The following is a 22135-nucleotide window of genomic DNA, read 5'->3' on the forward strand; positions in this document are numbered from 1 at the left end:
CATTTTTTTATAATTTTATTATTAATAAACCATATCTTTTATAAAAAGTTTGCACAGATATGGTATCAAAAAAGCAATGCTAATATCAAGCATTAGCCTACACTGAACGAGCAAAGCTCAAGCGGACCAAGATATAAAAAACGCAAAGCTGAAAGTAAAGTCACCTGTCACCGGGACCGCAAGTAGAAAAGCCTCAACCTGAGTCATAGAGATAGATGAGACATTTATTGCTGTTTAATACTTAAGTATATAATTTGGAAATCATAAATACATCGTAGGAAATATATAATGTGGTATACTGTGGTATACTGCAAAGTTACCATGCTAATTATTATTTATGACGGTGTTGCTAATATAACTCGAAATGTATAACTATTATCAGATCGGCCCACTAAGAAAGTCCAGACTCTCTCGATTGTCACTCCGCTACTGGCTGTAAGGAAGTGAGTCCAGATGTGACGTGCCTCACTCAGCTTCCAGGATTTGACATGCTGTTTGTGTTGAAGATCGCATAAAGTTTCAGGCAGGATCATGGACCCCCTCAAGCCAGCACGCACAATATGTTAATTTTTGTTTACTTTCTACAGCTACACAAAGTTATGCTCACGTTATGCTATCTGGCTGTCTGCCTATCTCTCTATACTAGCCTATGCGTCTGTCTGTCTATCTATCTATAATCTGCGCTATCAGAACTGTACATTACTCGTCTCCCTATAGTCACTCTCAATGCTCTCAAGGTGGCTTTGGTAAATTCTCTCCCCAGCGTGAAGTCATACAGTGCTTTGTGGGGGAAAGGAGAATCATTGCAAACCGCTGTTCTTTTTCGTATTCTGTTTTGTGATACCCACCAACATAAAATACAATGGATAACAGTTTAAAGGGACACCATGGAACTTTTTGGCCACTAGGGGGTGCTAGACATGTATTTTTCACGCCTAGCGCCCCTAAAGGCCACAAGCGCCGCAGCACTGTCGCAAAGGAAAGGAACTGGCCAACCTTAAAACTAAACTAAAAACGAAACATTTAAAACGCTAAACGATCAACATTTTGAGACAACAGGGAGAAACGCAGTCATGTTACAACTTTCTGATGAGGAACTCGTCGTGGCAGAAGCCATGTCTCAATCTGAAGGTTGCAGCCTCCGGATGTTGTATTTCTAAGCTGCATACGTCATCAAGACTCTCTTATTTCACAATATTAACAATTGTAAAGTTGACTATTATACTTAGTTAATCGTAAATTGTTGCAGTATGCTTATGACTTGCGAATGTAATGCTCAGTTTACCTTAATAAACCAGGCTTCATGACGTAGGCAGCCTGCATATTTGACCTCCGGAGGCTGCAGCCTTCCAATTGTGAAACGACCAGAAATATTTCCTTGCCTTTTTCGAAAGAAATATTGTTGCATCGTCTCTCTCTCCCTCGCCACCAGGATTTTCCGCAATGGCACTCGTTTTTCCTCTCTTTTGTGTGAGAATTGTCGCTCCAAATCCAAGTAAACCGTGTTTAGGTCTGCCGCTTTGTAATACGTCACGCGAGTGACAGCGGAACGCAGCAAATGAGGAAGAGAGAAGAGAGAAACACTCGGATCTGATTGGTGAATGAATAGGGTTTGGTTTTACACTGTGAGCAAGTTTGACTGCTGTAGCATCCTGGATTGTAATGTAAATACCATAGACACAGTAAAAGAAAGGTAAATACGTGGACACAGCATCTGAATACAGGGAACTATATGCAAGATAATCGCCGTAATTTATAAAGAACATCGCATTTATGTATGAATCAAGAGTTTATATTAAAAAATTGCCTTAAAGGGGAATCGAACCCGGGTCGCCCGTGTTATAGGTCCGTGACACTAAAACTGTGCCACGGAGTCACATACGGTAAGCTGCTCTCTACACTCCTTAAGTAGCCTCCAGCAAAATTCACGTTAAAAACAAATTGTGTGGAGGAAGTGACGTATGCCGTAAAGCAGTCGAATTTGGAGTTTTTTTTGGTGCTCTGGTTACTACCAGAAACCCTAAGTTTTAAAATACGAGTAAAAGTGATACAGACCCCGTCATGCTATGGAAGACATGTCATTCAACCTATTTAAAGTCGATGTACTACCACAAGGGTCTTGAAAATTTATTATGAAGGTTGAAAAATTACATGGTGTCACTTTAAATGTTTCTTATCAACAAGCAAATTGCACAAATTCGTTGAAAAAGCACAGCTTTTCTGCATTTTCTCCATTGAGAAAGCTTAGCTTCTTTTCATAAATGTTTCCAATAGTGCTGAACTCCCTCTCACTTGGTACAGAGGAGGGTGGACAGGAGAGATATCCCCTGGCCTGACCTGATAGTCCCTTGAATCGGCTATTGTTGTGCTTCCACCACTCCATTGGGTTGCCTCTTTTTCTGTCTATGACTGGCTCACTCATGTACCTCTCAAGCTCTTCATGGATCCCCTCAGGTGCTTGTGCATGACTGGTTGTGTGAGCATGGTGTCATACAGACTGTCTAGAAGACTGTGGGCCTGGTCCTCCACTCTCTGTCTTTTATGGTATCCTTTGGCTTGGGTTAGTGTCTCTGCTGATAAGGGTCGCTCCTTTTAGCGTGGGTCAAGCAGGCATGCGAGCACTACCTCTTTTGACTCTTTCACTAGTTTGGAAAACCTCTTATCTGGGGTCTTCAGCATAGTCTTCCTCAGAGTCTGGATTCCTTAACTGGTGGGTCCCTGTGACTCCAGCAGACACCTCAGCACCGCTACACATGGCAGGAGACACAGGAGTCGTCTTTGCTCATTTCCTTTGTTATTTCTTCCAGTGGTGTCAGGGTCTCCGCCAGGTTGGCTGCCACATTCCACTCGTCTGCAGTTGGACAGGTGAAATGCCCATGGTCACTTGAATAGGCTGCAATTGCTCTTTTTTGCTCCAACACCCTCAGGAGCATGTGCAGTGTGGAGTTCCATCTGGCTGGCACAGTCTGAAGTATGGAATGCTGAAGAACACCAACCTCTTTCTAAATTGCAGAGAGCCGTTGCCGTGCAATAACTGAGTGGTTAAAATGAGTGGCTTTTCTTTTTAGTTTGGCCAGTATGTCCCCCACCACCCTCTGAGAGCTGAGGCTCATCATTAATGATCAGCTGAAGTGTAAGAGCACTGCAGCTCAGTTCAGGAATCTCTGCAAGTCTCATGCCTTTGACTATATTTGCGCCACTGTTCCTTAGCACAAGGAGGACGCCCTGTGTGTTGATGTTCCATTCCTCAAGCATGGTCAGGAATATCTAACCAATGTATTCCCCTGTGTGAGACCCAGAAATGGCCTTCACATTTAACACAATTTGGACTCTGTTCCAGTTCTCATCAATGACATAAGCAGCCAAGCTAATGAGGGCTTCAGTAAAACCTGAACAACAGTCAGTGATAAAGGTAGTGCTGTTTCCTACATTTTTCACAGATAGAATTTGCTTTATTTGAGTTACAACTTGTGAGTAAATTTGGTCCAGCAGCTGAGTGTGCAAATACTTATCACTTTTCAAAGGGTATCTGGGCTCTGCCTTGGCCAGCAATCATTTAAAACCAGCACCCTCCCCAATGGTATAAGGCAAGATATCAGTGGCGATCATTTCCAGCTCCTTTGATCTTTAATCAAAGGAGCACACTTTGTGATCTTATCCTGTATTATTTAGGCTTGCTGCTTTATCATATGCTTCATGATAGGCTTCTTTATGTTTCTTTATTTCACTTTAAGTTGTGCCCACAGGTTGGTTGTATTTTTCTGTTTAAGGCTGCTTGATCCTTGACTGACAGAGCCTGCACAAATATTACAGATAACTGTACCAGATGTGTCCTTGGTGAAGTAGACCCACATTTGAGCCATCTGTAAAAAAATATTTAGATATAATAATATTGTAATATACAGTGCTTGGCATAAATTAATACACCCATTTTGAAAATTAAGATTGTTCTCCATTTGTTAGTCAATTGAGACCAATTTTGCTGTATTTTTACACGCTAGTTTTATTAAACATTTATGTTTCTTAACATAAGAGTGAAAGTCTTATCAGACTTACCAATTATTAGAATTAGTATTGTATCCGTTAGTTTTCTTTTTATTGTTATTATTATTCTTCCTCCGCCATTACGGTCTATGGCAGCCCATAGAGCCGTACGTAGGAAAGTTATGAAATTTGGCACAGTGATAGAGGACAGTCCAAATAATATCCACAGCAAATTTAGAGTCTCTATCTCAAACTCGCTAGCACCACCAACAGTCCAAATTTGCACTTACGTTTTTGTTATAACTTCTGATCCGTAAATCCTAGAAACAAATGTTGCTTCTGATTCCTTGGCTCAAGACGATTCGACTGGTCCCTATGACTTAATTTTCCGTCATGAAAATTTTTCCGCCATTTTGAATTATTCGTAAAACCTACTTTTGCGAACTCGTCCTAGAGGTTTTGCACGGTTGCCACGAAAATCAGTTTGTAGCATCTACAGACACTCAAGGCAAAAAGTTATGAAATTCGTGTTGATTCGTCAATCCGTTTCCATAAATCGCATCAACAAATTTTACGTAGAGCGCTAAAAAACACATTTGAGGCTGTCTCTTCGACAAACTTAAGCCTATTGACACAACACTTGGTACTTGTGATGCCAGTCAGGAACTGAGGGGGCATGCCCAGTTTCGTTGCAGCGCCACCTAGTGGTAAGACAAATGTTTTACACGCTTATAACTTTGGCTGAGATTGACGTATTCTAACAGGACTTGTTTCCTTGGAGTCCTGAATAGTTGCCTCAATGTGTTGCCTCAATTTTTAGACCAACGCGCCCTTGGGCGCAGAAATAAACACGCATGCATTTGCTATTTAAATAATGTGACGCAAAATGTGACAACTGAGTCGGGATCAACCTAGCAAACAAACAACTGTGTCTAGCTTTGCATTGTGCCACTTGTATGATAAGGCCCCCACGTGTATGATAAGGCCCCCTAAAATATGTTTTTGCATGCTCTGTAAAATTTGTTGACGCCGTGTATGACAAGGAATTGGTTTATTAAAATTATTTTGATAACTTTATACCTTGGGTGTAATTTTGTTTATAGGGCAAACTGTGATGCTCTTTATTTCACGCTTAGATTAGAGACTTTAGTCTGGTTTTCACAGGCAGTCTCACATGTCTATAAGTCCACTAGCAATTTGTGCTAACAGAAGAATACTGGCAAGTGGCTACAAATTCAAGATCTATATCTGGACAAAAATGCTATCCTAATTTTTAGCGGTGATAAACGTAACCTATTGAATTGACCATTAAGTACTGTTAGCAGTTGGCTATAACTGACGCTCTGTGAAAAAATTATATGTAACATTAAGTTACTTTTCTTTACAAAACATTAGGTAATTGTCAGCACATTTTCTCTCTCTCTCTCTCTCTCTCTGACCTCTACAGTCTCTCTTTTAGCTTCTGATGTCCAAACCTATGCTAAGCTATGTTTATAAGTTATTTGCGCTTTGCTGCGCACCACGAAACGAGCCTCCGCTGATTGTGTGTGTGTGTGTCTCAAATGGACATGCCTTTAGTCTTGAGGCTACGTAAGACTGGACGAAACCATGCAGTAAAGGGGGGTATTTTGCTGGAAATGCAGATACAAGCCATAAATTTTTTTATTGGTAATTCTTTGTTAAAGGCGGAGTGCACAATGTTTGAAAAACGCTTTGGAAAAGGGAGTCGGGCCGACTAACAAAACACACTTGTAGCCAATTAGCAGTAAGAGGCGTGTCTACTAACCGACATCCGTGCCGGGGTTGCGTATGTGTGGGGCGGGTCTATAAAAAGAAGGTACAGATTCTATTGGGGTGGGGACGTGTTTGTATAGGTGATTTTAAATGTCAACATTGGCTTTTAAACATTGTGTACTCCGCCGTTAAGTACATGTATCATTCAATTACAATTACTACTTTTACTGTTACTAATAAAAAAATTATCTTTGGGGGCCCCTAAATTGCGTGGGCCTTGTGCTGCGTTCACACCAGCAGTGGTAGAGGGGGCGAGCGCAGGTGATTTTAATGTTAAGTCAATGTGAAAATGCGTTCACGCACGTCTTGAGGTCTTGTGCCGCGAATGAGGCGTTTAGCACTGTAAATGCTGAGTGTTGCCGCGGGAAATGTGAACTTTGGCGGAAAACACGCCGCGTTAACCAATCAGGAGCTTGCTCTAGTAGTGACATGATTACAGGAAGCGAGGGGAGTCGCAGAAGCCCCTCCCATAACGCGAATTTCCGCGTGAATGTCTCCGAAGACTGGAATTTCACACACGCGATTGAAGCGAGTACACTCAAAATGTTCAAGCATCCAACTACGCGGTAGACGCAAATTTGACGCCTCAAACGCGTCTGGTGTGAACTAGGGATGCACGATCTTGATTTTTCATGGCCGGTTTTTATACCGATTTTCTTAAGCATATTGGGCGATTCCGATCCGATTTCCTTTTTTTTTCTTATCAAGCAACAAACAAGAAAGAATGAAAGTATACATAAACAATATGTTTATTTGGTGTTTAACAGGCTAAACTTGGTTTGGCTATTGAAAACAATAACTGTAACCATCTAAAATTAAAAAAAGTGGTTAAATGAGACCATGACATGGATGGTTGAGTGAGTGAGGGTTGATGGTCTTGCCTGTTTTGCATTATCAACAGACTTTTGATACTTATTGTGTTCTTAAGGTGATGAACTTAAATGTCTGATCAAGTTTGTTGTGGTGAATGCATGGCTCTCAGGTTTTATTTAAAAGTTTGGAGTAAGATAACATCTGTTAGGGGAGGAGCTCAAGTTTTTGCTAGCAGTTCAATGTTACCTTTATTCATAACTGACAAGCACAAATATAAATTATAACAATTGGTAAGCCTGATTAAAGACAAACAAATTTATCCAAATTAAATAAATTGCTCTACATATTAAAAAATACAAATGTATCAAAATTAAAATGAAATCTGTATTATATACAGTAGGATTGCAGCACTTGCCTTCAGCGTGTATTTTAAGCTGTGTTTAAGACAGAGATAAGGTCACATGTTCAGTACTACATGACAATAATAATGAAATACATCTCTGGTGCTTTCATTCATTTCAGGAAGCCTCTACGTTAGAGTCAGGTAAGCTAAAGCGACTGATTGCAAAGCAGTTGGGGAGTTTTTTTTTAATAAATCAAGCATAATTTAACACGTATTTTGCTATATTCAAGAAACCTGCTTTATTTACAGCATTTTTCAGATGTCTTCTAACTTTCACGCTGTGCGCACACGCGCCGCGCATCCACGTGATTGACATCAGAGGAGCGCGAGAAAAACTCGAGACAGCTAAACTCGACAGATAACTTCCCTGCGCCTCGTCCATTAAAGGCGGAGTCCACGATGTTTGAAAGCCAATGTTGATATTTGAAATCACCTAAACAAACACGCCCCTACCCCAATAGAATCTGGACCTTCTGTTGATAGACCCGCCCCAGACATACGCAACCTGGCAAGGATGTCGGTTAGTAGACACGCTCCTTACTGCTGATTGTGATTGGCTATAAGTGTGTTTTGGTAGTCGGCCCGTCTCCTTTTCTAAAGCGTTTTTCAAACATTGTGGACTCCGCCTTTAATTGTATATAGCAGGAAAAGTTATCAGTCTTATAAGGTGTGAGTGTTTAAACTGACTGAAATGCGTGTATCTCACAGTGAATGCGTGAGACTTGAGAGCCCTGCGAATGTACTGTTGTTAATCTCCGCGATTAACTTGTCCTTTACAGACATTGCAGCTTGCAATCTTAATGTCCTGCGCACAAATTTCAAAATGCTTTTACACAAAAGACATGTTTGCGAATTATAAAAATGTAGTCTTTGCACGCGGGTGCACTTCCGGAAAAATCGGCCGAAAAAGTACAAAAAAACGCCCGGTTGCCGATCGCACAAAAAAACCGTCCGGTTCCGATCTCTGGCCGGTCAACCGGTGCATCCCTATTGTGAACCCAGCATTAGAATTGTCCTAACTTTCCCCGCTTAGTAGCACCACTGATCACACTAGGACAGATTGGTTGTTTTAAATACATTTTTAACAAATGTAATGTTTATTTTAGATAACGATGGAAGTAAAAGAGGAACCTCAGGAACTTGAAGTAGATGAGATAAAACAGGAACCTTGTGATGTCATCACTGAAGCAAAATCTTCTGATTGTTTAGAAACATCCACTAAGAAAAGAAAAACCCAATTTTTTTTTACATGTACAGGTGATCTTAATAGACATTTGAGAATTTACTCTGAAGAGACATTGTACAAATGCACTCAGTGTGGAATGAGTTTTACACATTTAAGTCACTTTGAGGCACATTTGATAACTCACACTGGAGAAAAGCCCTTCATCTGTTTTCTGTGTGGAAAGAGTTTTACACAAAAAGGGACCCTTAAGATGCATGAACGTATTCACACTGGAGAGAAACCCTACATATGTGCTCATTGTGGAAAGGGTTTTACACAGAAAGGATCCCTTAAAGTTCATGAACTAATTCACACTGGAGAGAAGCCGTACACCTGTCCTCAATGTGAAAAGAGTTTCACAATGAGAAGACATCTTAAGGATCATATAGCATTACACACAGGGGTGAAACCTTACACCTGTCCTCATTGTGGAAAGAGTTTTACACAGAAAGCTCATCTTAAGAGTCACATAACAATTCACACTGGCAAAAGACCTTTCACTTGTCCTCAGTGTGGAAAGGGTTTCATACAAAAAGGATTCCTGGAAGATCACTTGAGAATTCATACAGGAGAGAAACCTTTCACTTGTACTCTGTGTGAAAAGAGTTTCACACACGCATTCAGTCTCCGAGTCCATGAGCGCACTCATAATGAAGAAAAATTATTTAACTGTAATGACTGTGGAAAAGCATTTGTTTCTGCATTGATCCTAAAAAGACACTTGAAAATTCATGTCAGTGAAAAGCCCTACATGTGTTCTGTTTGTGGAAGGAGATTTACACTGATTGAATATTTGAGAAAACACCAGAAAATGCATACTGATGAGAAAACTCATGTGTGCTCTGAGTGTGAGAAAACTTTTTTTACATCCGAAGCCTTGGAAAAGCACCAAAGAGTTCATACTGGAGAGAAACCATACTCGTGTTCACATTGTGGTAAGAAGTTCTCCTATGCAGGTAACTGGAAAACTCACGAGAGAATCCATTCCGGAGAGAAGCCGTATCACTGCCCTCAATGTGGAAAGAGTTTCACCTCATCAATGGGTTTAACGAATCATACAAAATCATGTTGCTGAAAGTAGTCACCAAACTTAACTAAACAGCAGTGCTACAAACTGATTTTTGTGGACATTTCTCTTTCATTCTCAATGAAGCTCAGGTGAGCAAAAAATAAAATTCAATCTTACTTACTTCCTCTCAATCCCACATGAATATGACTTTATTTTCTGCAAAAGAAAAGCTAAATATTTTGACAATGTGCCATTCTTACAGATTATTGAGGAATGTTTGTAATCAAAATAGTTCATCAGCCCAATTTACTTTCATAGTGTTTTTTTCCTACTATGGAAGTGAATGGGTCTCGTGATTGGTTTGGTTACAAACATTCCAATCTTTAAAACGTCTTCCTCAATAAATTTGTCAATGGTCTCACAAGTGAATACTGTATGTTATTAATTAAGAGTCTGATTAAATGAAATCCGTGACTGTTTATTAGTTAAATATTAATTAATTGTGTTTCTGTCATTCATATTTTCAATCTCATTACTTAACTTCTCTTTTATGTTTCATGTATCACTCTGTTGTCTCTTCTCATGTACGCCCACATATAATTTATTATAATTGACCTAATAAAATTATTCAAATCAACAATTCCTGTCCAATTAATTACTTGTGTTCAAGTTCTCATGTAACGTTTATCCATCTGGTTTCAGGTAGGACTGGGTGTGTAAGGGATCTCAGGTTTCAGAAGAAGAACAAAACTGCAAGCTTTCCCGGGTTTCGGCCAAAATATATGAGAGAGCATTGCTAGAGTAGGAATATATTCAGTTGTGGCTGGTGCTAAAAAAATTTTTGGGGGGAGCATACAAACTTAAAATTAAACTTTTACTGTAGTAATGCAGGTCTGTAAATATCTGTTTATCAGGTGATAAATATCGCAAGAGTTCTAGGAATGTGGATGGACATGGCACATGTCATCTGTTATGTGTGACCAATTACATTTTATGATATGTAAATAACATATAACATCCTTCTTGTCATTTACATTATACCTTTATTAGAATTGAATACCCTTACAATGAAACATCATCAAAATTTGCATCTCCATTAAAGTCTATGAAAAGTCATTTCAGAGAATTGTTTCTGCACACATTATAAATGTTAGAAATGTATTGCTGTGAATCAGGGGCAGAAATTAGGGTGAGTCTGGAGCACGACAGGTTGTTAAAGAGCAACACACAAGTAGCTAAACCACCACTTCTCATGTTGCTGGTAAAGTAATATAATTAAATCCTCAGTAGTATATAAGTATGCAATAGTGCACTGTTCTTCATTGTATTTTTCAAATATATCATTTACAATTCAATGCAATACAGTAGCCTAAACAATTATGATTTTTGCCATGCAGCCCCACCACAAGAAATTTTGATATTATATTAAAATTATTCAAAAACTACTGAATGGGAACAAATGTGTTCTTTAAAAATGGTGGGTTTTCAGATTACCTGTTGATTGAAAAAGCTTGGACACCACTGCTGTACAATAAACAAGCAAGATTTATCAAGTATGCAGGGAAAGCAGATGGAAAAATAAAATCTTTTTCTTAATAGTACTTAGATCATGTATATTGTCAAATAACGTAAGGTAGGCATAACTTGTGTCATGTATATACTATTACTATTATTATATTACTTTTGTCCAATAAACTGAGATGAGTTTTGCGTAAAATAGATTTTTGTTTCTTGCAATAGAGGATGAATAGGTGAATGATTATTAATAGACGATTCATTGTTACACCAATGACTTAGTTAAAAAATACAATTTGTACATAATTTTCCTTTTAGAGGCCATTCGTATGAAGTCTCTCTCAAGTTTATTTTAAATCTAGACATGCGGCAAACACACAAAAAATGCGTCTGAAACGAAATTCGTGTTCACAGGTGAGCGCTTTACTGTGGGTTCACACCAGACGCGTTTGAGGCGTCAAATTTGTGTCTACCGTGCGTAGTTGGACGCTTGAACATTTTGATTGTACTTGCTTCTTTCGTGTGTGAAATTCTAGTCATCGAGACATTCCCACGGAGGGGGAGAAGCTTCTGCGACTCCGCTTGCTTCCTGTAATCACGTCACTACTAGAGCAAGCTCCTGTTTGGTTAACGCGGCACGTTTTTCTGCCAAAGTTCACATTTTTCAACTTGCGTGTTTTCCGCGGCAGCGCTCAATTCGCGCCAGCTTAACACCTCATTCGTGCCACGAGACCTCCAGATGCACGTCAACGTGTCTTTACATTGACTTAAGATTGAAATCACTCGCACTTGACGCCACTACCACGGCTGGTGTGAACGCAGCATTAGATGCGCCACGGTACACCGGCCCTTGTGGCCAAAAAAACAGACCGACTCACCGGGAATTCTCCCGGTCCTCCCTATGGCCAATCTGGGCCTGGCACCATATAATGTCAATCACACAAAGCATCAAGGTCTAGATGAAAAGCAGTCCTGCAGGATTCCATGCACGCAGATACTCTCATAAAACTGCAGATTTAAGTTCCTGTCATTGGTAAGATGTCTTTTTTTTAACTATTTTATTAAAAACTGTCACAGCAAACATCACACAGGCTTGTACTGCTCACAAACACGGAATATGAATTCTATAAATATATAGAATATACAGAATATAATAATATGGTTGTGACATGCACATTATCTGTTGCTTTAGTTTAATTTATAGTACTCATTTGGTTTGATGTATTTTTGAGTTTGCAGAAACAGCTAAAAATCGACACTGATACGTTGTTTGGCAAATGGTTACTATAGAAAATTACTTGTTTATTATTTTTTTCAGTCTTTAATAATCATTTAGTTAATAATAATAATAATAATTTAATAACCACCCGAAGATGCAACCTTCTGCACCACCAAACACCCCTTCCTTCGAGTAAATCTCCAAGCTGAACTCAAAAGTTGGCAGCTCTAAAAGACTTTTACTTAAAGGCGGAGTGCACAATGTTTGATAAACGCTTTGGAAAAGGAGATGAATTTTACTCATTTTGAGTTTTACCCACAAAATTTCTGTAAACACCACCATCACATACGCACGGGCACACACACATAACACAAACACACAGCATAGCATGTAACAAACCCAGTGCACTCACAAATGTTACGTATGAAACACACAAATCAGATAGATTATAAACAACATTCAGTGACTTGTGTGCTTTTATAGATGGATATTTAACGTTTTTTTAAATGCTGTAAAGGAGAGCAAATAGGTGGAAAAAGAGAGAGACTGAAGGGTTCAGAGACAGGTAAGAGATGATGAATAAAGTGATTGTATGTAGCAGTTTCATAGTCATGATAAAGGTTATTAGCCCCTAAAATAAACATCATTCCATTATTTACTCACCCGTATGTTGTTTTAAACCGTAACAGCTTTTAATTTTCCGATCAGGAGCTAAAAGGGTCATGTATGATTTATGTCAGTCATGATTAGAATCAGTGCAGGTTGTTGTTAGTAAGTTTATGAATCGGGTTATGCATGCTATATGGATGCATGATACAACTGAAAAATAAAACTGATTTATAATGTTTAACAAAAGTACAGTCTGTTGTCATATAAATTGATAGTATTCAGTAAACTTTGACAAGTATACATAAACTAAATAATAGTTATTAATAACTTTTATACCTTTATAGCTGTTTAAGAGTTTTGGTCACCATTAATAAAACTGTATTTGTTTTATTATTAGGTTAAATCAAAAATCTTAAGGGCTTGGAACTATATTGAAGAGTAATGTTTGTAGCCTTCATTCATTTAATATAATAATACTGGTCCCAATTTGCAAAAAGCATCACAATGCTCTTTTCACATCATTACTGAAAGAATGAAATCCTGGAACTGCCCCTGTCTCAACATATAAGAGCTTTGGAAATTAAGGATTTATCTACTCAGACATTGTTAGGTAATGGCACAAAATAGCACAGAAGTATAATGAATTTTTATTTAATGCAATAATAAAGATACCAATTTAAGCAACAGAATATAGTTTACTTTTCTATCATATTGCGTTCCATCCTCCAATCCGGAAGGTGGCGTGAATGTCCCATTTAAGTTTTCCAACCGCCATTAAAATACTAGAAGAAGAGTGACGCTGTGTCGTTCCAGAGTTCACTTGCGCTCTTTTAAACTAAAACAGCAACATTTATAGACGGACAACAGCGAGCAGAGCAGGACAATAAATCCCCACACGCGCATTGGTAACTATACTTTTACGCTTTATCATCATTTAAACAACTGTCAATGTTTCAATGCAATTTCACCTGAGGCATGCACTTGTGCGCGAGTATTTTAAATGACAACATTATCATTATGATGTCAATGTTCGAGTTTATTCTGACTGAAACAATGCATAGTCTGCTCGCATCAGATATAAAGCTCAAGACAAACATGAATGTATTTACCCATGATGTTATAGAGAAGAAAAGGAAATTGATTCAATCTTTAGATTACATCGACGATGTTTACAACAAAAACTTTAGCAGATTAATCTTCTGCTTTATCATTTACATTTCACTCGTTTAAATTTTAGTTTTTACATATTGCTCATTTATTTGTATTCTCTCTGCCTCGAGTATACATCGTTTTATGGTTTGGTTTAAAAAAAAACTTTGAGGAGTTGTTGTCATGGTACACAGCACCTCCCTCCTTCCGCTATGTTTGCAGGATTCCGGTGTTGTGTCGAACTCAGTTCCCCCTATGTTTCCCTTTAGTGTAGTGCTTTTATAGCGTTTTCATCACGTTACATTTAGAAAGATAAAAGAGTTGAATTGGTTATACTAAAAAGGCATAATATCATGTATTTTATAATACAATTTATTAAATATTTCATACATTTGACAGTTTTCTATTAGGGTATTTCTTTTAAAATATAGCCTGTCTTTTTCTCTTTTTTTCCTTTACTGATTGTTTTAAAAATGTAATGTTTGCATACATAATTAAATAAATATTATACATATAATATGATTCATACTGTAAAAATAATTGACTTACCATTAAGAACAATACAGATACATTACAGAAATGCACACATATACATCTCAGTAGCCATTAAAACTTTAAATATATAAATAATAAAACCTATAACGTGATAAAAACGCCATAAAAACACTACACTGAAGGGAAAAATAGGGGGAACAGACTTCGACACAACACCGGCGCCAAAACATGTTTGTTTAACGTTACGTGTGTTGTTCGCTCGGTAGTAGAGGAGGTTCTCGCAATTTCACACTGTTTTACCGAAATGGAGACACCATATGCATAACAAAGACATCTCAAACAATGGCATATTTGCATTAAAAATGTCATATTGAACGAATGACACTTAAAGGTAGGGTAACACATTTTGAAAAATGCTAACGGTAGCCGCCTAGCAATGAAATCCCGATCCCACCCTCAAGTCAAACCGCCATCCAAAGTCACGCCTCTTTCAAAACACATGAACACGCACAGATCAGACGGTCACATCTCATGTCTCATTCACCAGTGAGAAAACTTTGCAGTACAAAGTCGAATAACACTTCCAAAATAACCAAACAACTGGTTTACATCAGAATTAGTTTAAGCACACTTTCGGTTGTGTAGACGTAGTAACTATATCGTTACGCTAATTCGTAAACGAACACAAATTTCATAAGCAACACAATGTTTCATCAAAGTAGAATATCTGAATCCATCTCAATACAAACATATCACATACCTACCTTACCAATATAAACAGTGCAACGACTCTTTCAGACCCTTTGCAGCTCCTGCAGCTGTTTGCATCTCGTGGTAAAGCAGTAAAGTTACAGATGTTAATTTGGGTTTTTGTTCTTGCTGATCCAGGCAGTTTTGCTGTTGTTGTTATAAAAGATGCCTTTAGTTTGTGCCTCCTGTGTAGGTTGTCAATTTAGCAGAAAAGTTTGCTGTTCTCACCGTTTAGAGGCAGGAGGTGAGCGCACGTGAACGCGCCGATGACGTATGGTGTCTGCGTGGACTCGCTGCACGGTGGGTATTCAAATTACGCTTACGTATGAGGGACAAAAATGGAAACGTCCGTTCGGACCGAAATCTATGATTTGTTGAACATTTTTTGGTCCTACGCCTTTCAATTCAATTCAATTCAATTCAATTTTATTTATATAGCGCTTTTCACAAGTGTTAATTGTTGCAAAGCAGCTTTACATGAGAAGATGTAGAGGAGAACACAGATAATCAATAGATAATATAAGAAGTAGAGAAAGCGGTTAAACCGTACAAGCGATCATATTAATAATGTAACGTATACTGTAAAGTGCTAAATTAAGCCAAAGTTGGCTGACTCTCCCTGGGATTAAAAACCCTCTAGGAAAAAAAACCCAATGGGAAAAAGTCCTAGAAGGACAAAAACCCTTGGGAGGAATTAATATATATTTATATATATATAGAAACGGTAGGGATAGGAGGCGGGTAGGCGAATTAAACTGGTTTAGCCGGTGGTCGTTGGTCGGGCATCGGCTGGTCATCACGTTGAAGGACAGCCAGTGGATCAGTGATGCAATGATCTTCACAGCAACCGGAACTGGGTCTGTTTGTCTCATGGTCCTCGTGGTTGAGGACGAGACAGGGAGAGAAAAACAGAATTCTATTAGCGTAGGGGCCGTTCACATGCAATGCAAGTGTCAAACATTATAGTGGTTCAAGTCGGCTCGGTTCCAGACAGGCTAACTATTGCGGCAACAGTATATTACCCATATGTGGTATGTGAGTGCTTTGTTCTAGACAAACTAACTACTGCGGGAAATGTACCTTTACTGGACATTTTATGTGAATGCTTTGTTAAAGAAGAATGTCTTAAGTTTAGATTTAAATTGATCGACTGTGTCTGATACTCGAACATTATTTGGTAAATCATTCCAGAGCTTAGGGGCTAAGTAGGAAAAGGATCTACCACCTTTAGACACTTTTGATATTCTAGGGATAATTAAGTGACCAGAATTTTGTGAGCGCAGTTTACGTGATGGATTGTATTCTGATAGTAGTTCTTTAATATACGAAGGCGCTAGGCCATTTAAGGCTTTGTAGGTGATTAGTAATATTTTAAATTGTATACGATATTTAACTGGTAGCCAGTGTAAAGATGCCAGAATTGGACTGATGTGGTCATACTTTTTAGATCGAGTAAGCACTCTTGCGGCGGCGTTTTGAACCAGCTGTAGCTTGTTTACCTGATTTGCATGGCATCCCCCGAGTAACGAGTTACAATAGTCTATTCTAGAGGTCATAAAAGCATGTATAAGCTTTTCTGCATCTGATGCAGACAGCATATGGCGTATTTTTGAGATATTTCTAAGATGGAAGAATGCTGTGCGGCAGATGTTGGCGATATGACTATCAAAAGATAGATTGCTGTCGAACATTACGCCTAAATTCTTAACCGTGGAAGATGGCACCACCGTGCAGCCATCTATGGGCAACTTGTAATCTGACATATTATGTTTGTAGCGATTCGGTTCAATAATAAGTATCTCTGTTTTATTGGAGTTTAGCATAAGAAAGTTTTGTGCCATCCAGTCCCTAATATCACTAATGCAGTCTGTTAGCTTAGAAAACTGGTGGGTTTCGCTAGGATGCGACGAGATGTAAAGCTGGGTATCATCCGCATAGCAGTGAAAACTTATGTTATGTTTCCTGATAATGTCTCCTAGAGGTAACATATATAACGAGAATAGGATAGGGCCTAGAACTGATCCCTGAGGTATGCCGTATTTAACGGGGGAGTGATATGACTCTTCCTCATTTACATAAACAAAGTGATATCGATTGGTTAGATACGATCTGAACCAGGCTAACGCCTGACCACTGATGCCAACATAGTTTTCTAGTCTATTGAGTAAGATTGTGTGATCTATTGTGTCAAAGGCTGCACTAAGGTCTAGTAATATAAGGATTGAGATTTCACCACGATCGGATGTTAATAGGAGGTCATTTGTAACTCTAAGCAGCGCTGTCTCTGTGCTATGGTGGGGCCTGAATCCTGATTGGAACTTTTCATATGTATTATTATTTTCTACGAATGTGCGTAGCTGGCTTGCCACTACTTTTTCTAATATTTTAGAAAGAAAAGGTAGATTTGAGATTGGTCTAAAGTTATTAAGATCTCCCTGGTCAAGGTTTTGCTTTTTAATGAGCGGTCTAATAACTGCTAGTTTGAAAGCTGTTGGAACGTATCCTAATTCTAGAGATGAGTTAAAGATATTAAGTACCGTGTCTGACACTACATGAAATACCTCTTTTAGTAATTTTGTGGGAACGGGGTCTAGTATACAGGACGATGATTTGGATGACGTTACTAGTTTAGAGAGCTCTTCTATTGTAGTAGGATTAAATGACTCAAGATGTTCGTTTGGTAATCTAGTGGAAAATGTACTATTGGGTAGAGTGATGGCTGCTTGCGTAGTTTCTATGTTTTCCCTAATAAACATAATTTTGTTAGTAAAAAAGTTCATGAAGTCATCACTATTGTGTTGGAGTTTACTATTGGTTTCTGTTTGTTCTTTGTTTCTAGTCAGTTTCGCAACTGTGCTAAATAGAAAACGAGGGTTGTTATGATTTTCTTTAATAAGCGTACTGAGATAGGTAGATCTGGCAGTTTTAATAGCCTGTCTGTAGTGTTGAACACTCTCTTTCCATGCTGAACGCCATACCTCTAACTTTGTGCTTCGGTAGTTTCTTTCCATTTTTCTAGCTAATTTTTTAAGGGCTGCAGTATGATGGTCATACCATGGAGCTGGCGGTTTTTCTTTGATTCTCTTTTTTCGAATGGGAGCAACGGCATCCAACGTGCTAGAGCAGACGTTGTTCAGGTTTTCTATTATAATATCTAGATCTTCACGATTATCTGCTACATGTTTCATTTGAGACAGGTCTGGAAGAGTGCTAATAAAGCTATCTTTAGTGGTGGAAATTATTGTTCTGGCTAATCTGTAGCATGTTGTAGACTGAGCGGTCCTATCTAGAAGTATTGTGCATGACACAAGGCAATGGTCTGAAACGGCATCGCTCTGGGGTGATATTTCGATGTCATTAATATTGAGTCCGAGTGACAGAATTAAGTCTAGTGTGTGATTACGAGTATGCGTGGGCCCTGACACGTTTTGTTTAATGCCGAGAGAATTTAGAACATCCATAAACGCACGTCCTAATGCATCATTTGGATTATCCACATGGATATTAAAATCACCAACGATAAGAGCTTTATCTACAGTGACTGTAAGCTCAGATAGGAAGTCTGCTATTTCTTTTAGAAAATCTGTGTGGTGGCCTGGAGGCCTATATATGGTAGCTAAAATGAACGAAAGTCGTTTGTTGTTGCGATCAGTTATTTCCATATTTAACAGTATTATTTCAAACGAATTAAATTTTAGGTTGGATTTATGGTTTACTTTGAATATTTTATTGTATATTGTAGCTACACCACCCCCTCTCCCTGTTAGACGAGGAACATGTTTATAGTAATAGTCTTGTGGGGTGGATTCGTTTAAACTGGTGTAATCGTCTGCTTTAAGCCAGGTTTCTGTTAAACAGAGTGCATCTAAGTTTTGGTCAGTAATTATTTCATTGATAATTGGTTCTTTGTTGGTAAGTGATCTAATGTTAAGAAGGCCAAATTTTAACATTTGAGTTTCATCTGTTAATGTATTATGTTCTAGTTTTATGTTAATAAGATTTGTACGAGACGAGGTAAACGGTGCTCTGTATTTATTTGTTCGAGGAACAGACACAGTCGAGATGTGTTGGTACTCTGTTAAAAAAGGCTCTATGTGCTGGGATATATGTGATCTTGACATGTCAAGGCAGCTAACAGACTGATGGGTAAGCCGATCTGTCTGTTTCCTGACCTGGTACAACAGTGTGTCATTGGGCAAAAATCAAATTACAACTAAATACCTAAACATACACAGCTTGAAAAAGATGTTGGAAACATTTGTGTTCATTGAACATTTCGTTACAGTCTAGTGTTTAGGAAACCGTCACAGTTAATTACTTTGCATTTAGCAGACTTTTAGCATTTAACTTCTTGACCAAAATGACAATTTAATTACAATACACTAAACGCGTGGAAGACACTTACCTTTGCCAGTACAACACTAGGGGTGTAACGGTACGTGTATTCGAACCGGACCGTTTCGGTTCAGGGCTTTCGGCACGGTGCGCACGTGCACCGACAGGCCGAATGCATTTTGTGTGCGCCTGTGCGGAACATAATACGTGCGTTTCCGCACGAACATATTAAGTGGCGGAAGTCTCCGCGTTCAGCGCAAGTCTTCTGTCAAACATATAACATAATTCGGCCCGCAGAAAGATTTTTATTTACTTAGTTGTATATACGTTTGATTATTGATGTAACGTGTCGTATCTAAAAGCGCATGTTAAACGCGTGTCAACGCACTGCTTTGTTCTTTCAAAAGTGCATGAGAGGATGCACGTCTTTCGTTGCTACGCATTCATGAGACGCGCTTTCTGTGACAGCAAGAATAAGGAATGCGTGATCAGATTTTTCATCTGCATATCACGTCAATCATATCATTGTCACAATGCGATCAGCTGGTCGGGACAGAGAAGAGCTGTAACCCGGGTTTACTCAGCTGTTACTCAGCTGCGGAGGGGTTCGTTTGTCACAGGCAGCTTACATTGACGAAACAAGCAAAGATTAGGAGAAACGTGCAAAAGATCAAAGATGGCTATGTATGAAACTCACTAATCTAAAAATGAGTGTATAATAAGTATATCATCATGTTGCTTGCTATGCAGTTACACATACAGCAGTAATATTATTTTTATACAGAGATGGTACATAGCCAATTCAATTCTGTGAGTTAAACAATCCAAAATAAATCAAAACAGAAAATTTTTAGTGGCAAAAATGTAGGCTAATAGTTCATAAATGTATTCAGGAATTGAATTTGTTAGTTCAAGGTTTTAGTAGAAAAGGTTTAAGAGAAGGTTAAGATAAGAGTTACCTTCTGTTATAAAATAATGTAAAAAATAACTTTGCAGTAGTATTTTATTTATTATTTTTTCATTTTATATATATTTTATCTGTTATATTTTAATAAAGTGTTTAAAAAAGTGTAAACAAATTGTAAAAAAAAGTTTAATAAACAACCTGCAGTTTAATGTTTGCATTTCTCCCTTACTGTACCGAAAATGAACCGAACCGTGGCTTCAAAACCGGGGTTCGCACCGAACCGTGATTTTTGCGTACCGTTACACCCCTATACAACACTGTTTGTGAGCTTGTTCCTGTAAGGTCCCTTTTCTTTCGTCTTATCTTTTTGCATTGCTTTATTCTTTTTCTTTATTGTATTTGTACATCCATCCCTGTCCTGCCGATATAATAAATTAAAGAGCTCTGGAAGTCCGCCTTTGTAAAGCGCTAAACACTGTTGCAACAGGTGCATTGTATTGGCGCTTTTCCATTGCATAGTACCCCACGGTTTGGTTTAGTTTGGGTCGGATCAGCTTACTTTTGGGAACTTTTCCATTGGGTGCAGTATGTAGTACCCAGTACTTTATTTCGTACCACCTCAGTTGGGGTTCCAAGCGACCCGAGCTGATACCAAACGTGACGCGAAAACACTGTAGATCACTGATTGGTCTGAGAGAATCGTCATCAGCGTCATCGCTAAAAGATTAGCTTTAGCTTACTGCTAGCTTGCGCTGTCTTGAGCAAACATGTTGTCATCTGTGCTCTGCTATAAGTTCCCAAACTCACTTTTAGCGATGGAAAACATCCACAGGTTGAGAACCAGGAACACCAGAAAAGTTTTTTTCCAGACTAGGGATGGGACGATTACCGGTTTCACGATTAACCACGGTAAAATGCCCTGACGGTTAGTATTATCGTTTAAAATTGAATTATCATTACAACCGTGTTTGATTACCGTGATTTAGAAAACTCGCTTTAAATCCTATCTAGCCAGAATCAGTTTGACGCAAGTGTCTTTTTTTTGCACAAGAAGGCATTTAAGGGATAATGTATTGTATTCATTCACGGTAAACTTATTAGACTGATTTATTTACTTTTTTACCACAGAAATAATTTCAGGGACATGAAATATTAAATTGTGATTTTCAAAATAAAACTTTTTAGTGTGTGTATCAGTTCTTTTTGAACTTTTCCAAATCATTTGAACAAAACCATGATAATATTGATAACCGTGATAACTTTGGTCACTAAAATCATGATATGAAATTTTCATACCGTCCCATCCCTATTCCAGACTTGCAGTTTGTGGCGGCACATTCGCGACGTGCACGTCCGCATTATATGCTTAAATGCAACTTCATTGAGGCTCAGCGGAGCGCCGTTGACTGACGCCATGGGTGTTTGAACAGAAACTGTCATGTGAGACAGAGGTAGTGATAAACGCGATGTTCAATCATCTATTTGTGGTGGCCAATTTTAATTTTGTGGTGGACTGAGAAATAAATAAATGTATGGGAATGTACAACAACGCTCTCACTTGTATGATGTCAAAGCAGTATGCAGCGCAAATATAACGACACTCCTATAATCCCTCCTGCGAAGTGATACTATACTCGATGGAAAAGCTAACCACGCCAAAGTTAGGTGAGCTGACCCGACCCAAACTAAACTAAACTGTGGGGTACTATGCAATGGAAAAGCACCTTATGTGTGTGCGTAGCGGACTGTTGCGATAGGTTAAACGTCTTTCTATTACAATCATCAATGTATTAGACGCACATCCTTGGCTAGTTTACATGATACGCGATCCGTTATTGTTGTCTGTGTTAGTGTTGGGCGATATGCCCCATTTTGAGATCGTCCTATCGTCAGCCTGTGAGATCGGCGATACACGATAGTATCGGGGG

The 22135-nt window shown here is 38.6% G+C and overlaps 2 protein-coding genes across 3 annotated transcripts in view; both read left to right on the forward strand.

Annotated features, from left to right (window-relative positions):
- The window catches only part of LOC129446046 (uncharacterized), a 28642-nt gene extending 18238 nt beyond the window's left edge, over positions 1–10404 (forward strand). Inside the window, exons 2-3 of one of the 2 annotated variants that reach the window (XR_008645014.2) lie at positions 8101–9377; positions 9931–10404. Coding sequence is in view for 1 of the 2 variants with exons in the window: in XM_055207001.2 (XP_055062976.2) it covers positions 8107–9294 (1188 nt within the window). In the remaining variant the exon portion in view is untranslated. Of the gene's footprint in view, positions 1–8100; positions 9408–9930 lie in introns of those variants that run through there. The other variant, XM_055207001.2, reaches the window with a different exon arrangement.
- A 2947-nt stretch (positions 10405–13351) lies between these two features.
- Positions 13352–22135, forward strand: part of LOC129446042 (uncharacterized) — a 31170-nt gene continuing 22386 nt past the window's right edge. Inside the window, exon 1 of the mRNA XM_055206998.2 lies at positions 13352–13476. The gene's annotated coding sequence lies outside the window, so the exon portion shown is untranslated. The remainder of the gene's footprint in view (positions 13477–22135) is intronic.

Source organism: Misgurnus anguillicaudatus, chromosome 12 (assembly GCF_027580225.2).
Source record: "Misgurnus anguillicaudatus chromosome 12, ASM2758022v2, whole genome shotgun sequence".
Classification (NCBI taxonomy): Eukaryota; Metazoa; Chordata; class Actinopteri; order Cypriniformes; family Cobitidae; genus Misgurnus; species Misgurnus anguillicaudatus.